The 7,980-nt window shown below is 39.7% G+C and overlaps 1 protein-coding gene across 1 annotated transcript in view; it reads left to right on the top strand.

Annotated features, from left to right (window-relative positions):
- The window catches only part of sf3b3 (splicing factor 3b, subunit 3), a gene marked incomplete at its 5' end in the record, with an annotated part of 29,392 nt that overhangs the window by 18,303 nt on the left and 3,109 nt on the right, over positions 1-7,980 (top strand). Inside the window, 3 exon segments of the mRNA XM_035664535.1 lie at positions 167-292; positions 2,109-2,321; positions 2,527-2,625. Coding sequence (XP_035520428.1) covers positions 167-292; positions 2,109-2,321; positions 2,527-2,625 — 438 coding nt within the window.

The raw sequence follows: 7,980 nt of genomic DNA on the forward strand, positions 1-7,980 counted from the left end.
AAGCTGCCCAAAGTAACGAGATTAGCTGCGGTTTATTGATCTGTTGTGTTGTTAGGCAGTTTCCTTTGAGGCAAACCTGCCGCATCTCAACCTAAAATCTCCTAAAAGCTGCCCAAAGTAACGAGATTATCTGCGGTTTATTGATCTGTTGTGTTGTGATTGTCAGACCCCGGTAGAGGACGTCCCTTTGGCCATTGCTCCATTCCAGGGACGCATCCTGGTGGGAGTTGGGAAACTGCTGAGAATCTACGACCTGGGCAAAAAGAAGCTGCTTCGCAAGTGTGAAAACAAGGTAAGAAAAGGACCCAAATACAGACGTATCTGTGCGCCTAACGTAGCCCCACGCTCCATGAGCTTTAACAGCTTTCCCCAATAGTCTGCTTTTAAATCATCCTTTTTGCCACTATGAACATAGGTCTTAAATTGCATTTAATATGGGCTTAAAAAGTCTTACATTTAACCAATGGAAACCTTTAGAAACCCTGTTTAAACCCCCGAGTTCAGTCCAGTTTGGTTATTTTGGGTAAACTGATAATATTAACATACCATAGTCTGACCCAAAGCACATGACTGCTGTAGTGATACATTACGTTATGTAAGTGACCAGCCTTGAGGTAAAGTCCTTCGAAGCAACCTGGTTCAGGGTAATTATGGCCAAATAATTAGCTTTCTCAATCGTGAATCTACCTGTATTAATCACATTTATCTTAAAGACATAAAGTGATAAACTGAGCTCAAGTACAGGTAAATGCAGTATATAGGATTAAAGTTGATCTTTGCCTCTTTGAAAACTAAATGAACCATTGATTCATTGTCTGCAGGCAACCTCAGTTTGTTTGCCAATAGATTTCAATAGAGATGAATCTAGATTGTTTCTGGCTTCCTGTGAAGACAAAGATGTTGTTTTTATCTGACAGTGCACGACATCAGCGGCTTAAATCAGTTGAATTGTTTACTTCGGTAATATGTCTCCTGCTCTTTCACCTCTGTCTTTGTAGATCAGATATAATTCTGAAGTACGTCTGCTTAAAATGAATCACATCAAAGGTGCACGGTCTTATAAGGACAAGTGCCTGCTTTTAGAATGAACAACTTTCTCCAAGGATCGTTGTAATAACTGACTGTTGTCAACCGGGTTATGTCACTGATAGTTGCCAGAACATGCACATAACACGAGTTTCTGAGCACTAGTTGTGCCGAAGAGCAATGTTTTAATGAGTTTTCAACGACTTTCTATATTATTTGTATCTTGTCGTGTTTATACCTAATTTTCTCAATTTCGGAGTGTTGTTATGCAACAGTGGGTGGTGAAAATGTGCTGTTTAAAAAAAGTAGCTATAGCGATGTTCAGTAGGTACCACATACACAAACGTGTGTAGTTGGGAATAGTAATTTTCTAAATAGTTCAGGACCTGCTCTGTGAAAAGTGTCCTGAGGTAACTTAGGTTAATTTGGCGCTATACACATAAAATTTAATTAAATAGAGTTGGAACACAGTTCACACCAGCTGAGGACCTACATCCCACATTTCTTATGTCCTTCCAAAACTACAAAGTCTGTAACTGAATCAATTTTAATGATAGAGGCAAAAGGAACAATACACATTGCTGCACTAGATCGCCTCATGTTTCCCTGTGTTTTCCTCCACAGCAAAGTTATTATAGTTTTGTATTTTTCATTTAGTTTTGTTTTCAGCTTAGTTTCCAAAGTGGGTTTGTTATTTTCAGTTTAGTTTCTATTGTTTAAAAACGTTTTTATTAGTTTCAATATTTTTTAAATTATTATAACAAGGAGGGCATTTGGCAGGGGCAGGATTTAAGAAGTTCAGGATCTGTAGAGTTACAAATCAAACTCATTGACTGACAGTCATGTAGACATCCCAGTCTCAATAAAACATGCACCAGTGCCTCCTCACGCCTGTCGGTTGGAAAATTTGGTCAAAAACTACAGACATTTTCTGTGTATTTGTATTTGATTCTAGTTACGTTTGTAAGTATAAAATATATTTTCACTAAAATGCTTTTTCACACCTGGTTTTAGTTAACGGTAAGAACCTGGATACACCGTATACACGTGTCATGTCTTTTGATTATTGCTCTCCTCTTCAGCACGTTCCCAACCTGGTATCCAGCATCCATACCATCGGCCAGCGTGTGATAGTTACTGACGTTCAGGAGAGCCTGTTCTGGGTTCGTTACAGACGCAACGAGAACCAGCTCATCATCTTCGCTGATGACACGTATCCCCGCTGGGTGACCACGGCCTGTCTGCTCGACTACGACACCATGGCCTCCGCTGACAAGTTTGGCAACATCAGCATTGTGAGTATGGGGACGAGGAGTGTCTTCTGTGTGTGTGTATGACTTGTATTGAATGGCAACGATTAGTGTATGAGGCATCAGATTAGGCACAAGTGCCTCTTTGTGGCATTAGACCCAAAAACCTCTAAGGAAAACATAACATAAACTGTCTAGGACTAACAAAATAAAGAAATACACGTCTTCATTTTGTGTTTAATCTTCTCAGGTGCGTCTGCCCCCCAACACTAGCGATGATGTGGATGAAGACCCCACAGGGAACAAAGCTTTATGGGACAGAGGCCTCCTTAATGGAGCATCACAGAAGGTAAAACCATCTTTCTCAAACCCATTTAAGGTTTCTTAAAGCAACAGTTCACACTTCATTTTGTTCCTTCTTGTTTCTCTGTTAAAAAATATGCAATCTTTAACATACTGTAGGTACAGGTATCTGAATTAAATGCAAATACAAGATTTTTGTTTTCTATTTCACTGGTCACGCCAGCAGGTGTTTTAGAGGTCTTCAACTTTAAATAAGCCTGACATTAGTTCAGATATTAAATTAGTAAGGGTACAAAGCATACAGAATACATACCTGTGTTTCCCATTCACAGTCTTACTTTGGTGGGCTGTCCAGGTATATTAATGGCCACCCAAGTACACTTGGTGATCCATCTTTCTGAGAGAACGACACCATGCGCCATTGATTTCCTTTCCTTTCCTTGTGTTTAACCTACATATGAGAGATAGAATTGAACCAGGTAAAGCAACAGTGAACACACCTGGTTTTGTAAACCACGTTGGTCTCGATCAATTGGATATGATACGTCATTAACAGCCAGCCTCCTCCACATGTCTGCTGTTGTGAATCACTGGTGAAAAAGTTGTTTTTTTTATGGGTGACTTTGTAAACCATGCTGAGCGTAGAGCCACTGAGCCAACGGCAGTATTTGACAAGTTGGGACTGAAAGCAGCGGGGCAAGACGGTGTGTGAGTGGAAAAGAGAAAAGTAAGGTGAGAATATAAATAACGAAAAATAAATCTTACATTTTAGGTCCTGTACAAGTTCGACCTTGAACAGCCAATAAATCATGAGATAAGACCAGCAGTGTCTTAATTGCACACCTCAACCTTCACGTGTGCATTTTTTTTTAAAGTCTGACCTCTCCCACGTATGTGCAAAACAGAGAGTGACGGTAATGCAGAGAGAGCAGAAGTCAGTCGCCTCAGGCATCCAGATGTGTTTCAGGAAGAGACGCTGTGTTTTCTGTCAACTGCTTGCAGGGCAACTTTAAATGATTCATGCCGGCTACGGCCAGAATGTCAGGCCTGTGCCGGACTCAGGCCTGATTCACTGATCTGCCTGTTCTGACCTCCAACCGCCAACATGCACACACACCATCAACCACAAGTTTAACCTACTCACAAATGCAAGTGTGTACACACACAGTCACACAGATTGGAGAAACACACACAGTATCACTCATCCCATATTTAAATTCTGGTCAAAAACTGTTTAGGTAGCAGATAGACTGGGAAAGTCCCTCCAATTTAGACATTATGAGTTGGTCCCAGTTGTCTGTGTGACAGTGTTTGTCAGCTATTTCTGCCTCCGTGCACATTGATTGAGAATTTCAAGTTTGGAAATGTACCGTGTCTGTTTTTAGATGTGGGTGTGGATGCCTGGATTTATCCTTGTCCAAAATGTTCAAAGTGTGTGTGTGTGTGTGTGTGTGTGTGTTTGCATCTGGCTGGATGAACTTAATTAACCATACATGGCTCGGCTGTCTTACATTAAATTAGATGCATTCCACTTTGATTGGATTAATGTATCTGAAAAGATCAAGGTCAGGGAGTCACAGCTGTCTGTCGAGCCAAATAAAAGGTTTGACTGTCTTAACCCCAAATGTCAGATAGAGTGAGAGGGTGATTTCTGTCATGTTGTTTATAACAGTCGCTTTCATTTTTTAAAAGTTTTTTTGACATAATAAAATTCACATTTATACAGCTGAGGTCAAGGTTTCATATGAACCACACAGTAATTCTCATGCGTACTTGGGGATAATTGATACCTCATCTCAAAAATATGTTTATTTGATATTTATGTCCCCTAAAATGTCAGACATTGGCTTTTCTGACTTGTGTCTGTACAAAGTTACTCTACTGAAGGGGGATAAACAACATTAACAAATAAAAGACACTTAACTGCACTTTCCTTTCTGATTCTCTGCTAGTGGCATTTGGTGCAGGGTTTTTTTTCTCTGATTGATTGATTGAGGAAAACTTCTATTACAGAATTATTCACCTTTTTGGCTTCTTTCATAAGTTTATTGCAGTTTTTCTGAAAACAAGTCTTTCAGCTCTTATATACTTTTTTACCACAATAAGTTAAACCGATCTATATTCTTAAATATGCACAAAGAATAGAGCAATGTATGACACTACTGTCGTCACACCAAACAACAGTTGCATTCTTCTTAGTTTTAAATTCCTCACGTTTTCCCCTGCAGACACTTGTGGTCTTTGTGGCTACATTACTGTTTTGGATAGTGTTCTCCTCACACTCCTCCTTATAACTAAACAGCATTATAATGAAGTTCTGTAGTGCTGCTGACACAGAACATATTTTAAAAATGTTTTTAATAGAACACAATAAACCTGTATAGTTATTTATGTACCTGCACATATACAGCCGGTCAGGAATATGTTTAGAGCATTGTTTGCATTGGCGTCTGGGGGAATGTAAACTGCAAACAACAAAATGTTTCCTCTTCTGGGAAACATTGTCCATAAACTCGGACTACGTTTGAGCACCAAGCATCATTGACGTGAACACAGTCAACCTCCCCTCATCTTGCGGCAGTCTCGCCTTCTGTCACAGAGCACCACTCGCCCGTCCAGTGCGAAGTTTGATCCTGTTTGTTGTGATGGAACCGGGTCATTTTCCTGCAACGGGACATTAGCCAGGAGTAGGCTGGGTAGTGGAGTAGCCATAAATTGAAGCTCTATTGGATTAACACTTATCCCAGCTCTCTCCCCCTCTTCCTGGGGCAGTGGCACCCCTTGTGTTATTTGGTCCAGTTGATCAGGCTGGGTGGTCGAAGATGTTGTGAACTATGATCGTCTCAAGGTCATATGCACTTTCAATTCAATTCCTGCACTTTTTTACCAATGCCGAGTCTTTTATTGTCATAGGTATTAGTACTTTGGTAAGAAATCTGAAAAAAATTACAAGAGAAGTTTGAGGAATCTACTGGCTGCCACATCTGCATGCACCACCATCACCATGGTAAACACTAACAGTTGGAGTATTTCTTTTTTTTTTTCAGTACAGCAAGACTTTTAATGCTGTCCATTAGAGGAGCTGCAGCTCGAAGTACTTCACCACCGGCCTCACTAAACTATTTTAACAATCAATATGGCAAATATTTAAGAGGAACTATGGTAATCAAGCATGTGATTGTTGTTTTTCAGCTCAGCTTACAGTATAGGTTAGAAATTCTACCCTAGAGTTTGATATCAATAGAAACACCCCTAATTTTTCTGTGGATATCAGGAGGATGTGAGGAGTTAGCAAAGCTGTTATAGTTGATATTATATATTGAAAGTTGTTGTAATTAGTATAGTAGTACTGTCTAAAATAAACTAAAGATGTGGGGCTGGAGCATCCCCTGCATGTAAAGCATGGTGTTCTTGAAAAGACCATGCATGCTCAGCAAACTCTCCCAGTGTAATGATAATATGGAGTCTCTGAGCCCCAGTGCTGGCCCCAGGGAACACCTTCAGGATCACAGACAGTGCCCATTGTAGGCCACGGGGGATGATAACTGATGCTATTTATTACCTCGAGGATTCTCTGATTACTCTGTTGGCATTCCCTACTGTCCAATGTCCTACTTTCAGTTCATGTGAAGCAAAATGGGATCAGACGGGCCTCAGTCTACAAGACTCCCAACTACCTTCACTCCATGGAATGCTCATGGCATATAGTGCAATGTTCTCCAAGTGAGGTCTAAGGGAAAATACTGCATAAACTTTAACCTTCACTATTACATTTGTGGAATTGCAGATGTATGGTTAAAGAAGTAAGAAGAATATGTGGCTCTAAGAGTGTTTAACTTTGTATTTGTAAATTTTACCTATATGGGATTGTCTGTGGGTTCCATAATGGCCCTAAAGCACTTGCCCACATGGGCTTTATGCAGGATTACACTGGGTGTTAGGTGTTAACTCGGCAACCAACTACCTTCACCCTAGTTGCCCATTCTGCAACAAACCAGTAAAATATAATGTCATGTATTGTATGAAAATTAACTATATCAAAAAATAAGTTGAGATGATTTCCCAACACTAGCAATAAACTAAAACTATTTGACATTGAAAGCAGTAGAACGACTTGATCGAGCAATAACATTTCAGAGATAAAGGTCCTGATTATTTGTCTAATACAGCAGCATCAGGAGCAATTTGGGGTTCAGTATCTTGCTCAAGTATACTTCGACTAGCAGCCGGAGGAGCCGGGGTTCGAACGAACAACCTTTCAATTAGTGGACGACCTGCTCTACCTCTGAGCCACAGCTGTCCCACATTAGTGTGCTCATAGAAGCTCAGACATATTTTACCCATGATCATATGATAAGTGCAAGGACAGAAGGACATTCCAGATTATGTGGAGCTTAAGTAGGTGAATCAATTGGAGGCATCACTATGATGAGTTACTACTTAGTTTCTGGCAGGGATATTTAAATGCGTGTATGTGCAAATTAAACCAAAGTCAGGTGAGAGGTGATAATTCAAATACAGCTCTGGTCAACAGGGGGCTAAGTATCACACTCACACATGAAGATACCCACACATCTGTCCCTAAAGAAGTGTGAAACTCCTGTTTCAGACTAGACACTGATTTAGACACTAGACACTTCGTTTTAACGAAGGTCACAAACTGCCAAACCAACAGCTGGGAGAAAAACCTGAAGAAAAATGGGACTGATTGGAACTGCTTTCTTGTACGATTTGTCACTGTACATTTTTTTAATACATCCAAAGAGAAGAGAATTTAAATTTTTTTGTTACATATAAATGTAATATTTTTTTTTAGATCAACTAGATATTTCATCTGGTTAAATGTATGAAGAAAATGCCATTACAGTTACTGCATGCCAGTTTCCGTGGATAAGATGTATATTTTTCTGTCTTGTCTTTGTAGTCAATTTATAATCCTCAAATGACTACAAGGTCACAGTGTTACGCTGTGGTCTGATTAATGCTTAAGGTTCCACCACTAAACTTTTTTATACTAACACTGAATCATACGGAAGGGTGAAAAACTCGCTCAAAGTGACAAACTCACAGAACTATAGTTTTTAGTTTTTAGCTCACAGTTTTGTTTTTCTGGCCTGTTTAGATTGTATGGTTGAGTTTCATGGCTCTCACCACCCAAGCTGTCAAATACTGACACTTTGTCACGGCCCCTCAGCGTCTCATACAGACACACAAGGCACCCTTTTAAGCATAGGCGGCGCTTTTAAGAGGCTAGGGGAAGCTTAGCTTCCCCAAAATTTTCAAAGAAAAAAAAATCCCCAAATAAAATCATGATTTTTATTTTATGTTTCAAATTTTATTTTAAGATGAGCTTAGAAAGACATAAAAACGCACACTTTCAAGGTATTATTTATTTATTTAT

The sequence above is a fragment of the Morone saxatilis genome, unplaced genomic scaffold, assembly GCF_004916995.1.
Source record: "Morone saxatilis isolate NCDOM2014 unplaced genomic scaffold, NCSU_SB_2.0 Contig2, whole genome shotgun sequence".
NCBI classification, from domain to species: domain Eukaryota; kingdom Metazoa; phylum Chordata; class Actinopteri; family Moronidae; genus Morone; species Morone saxatilis.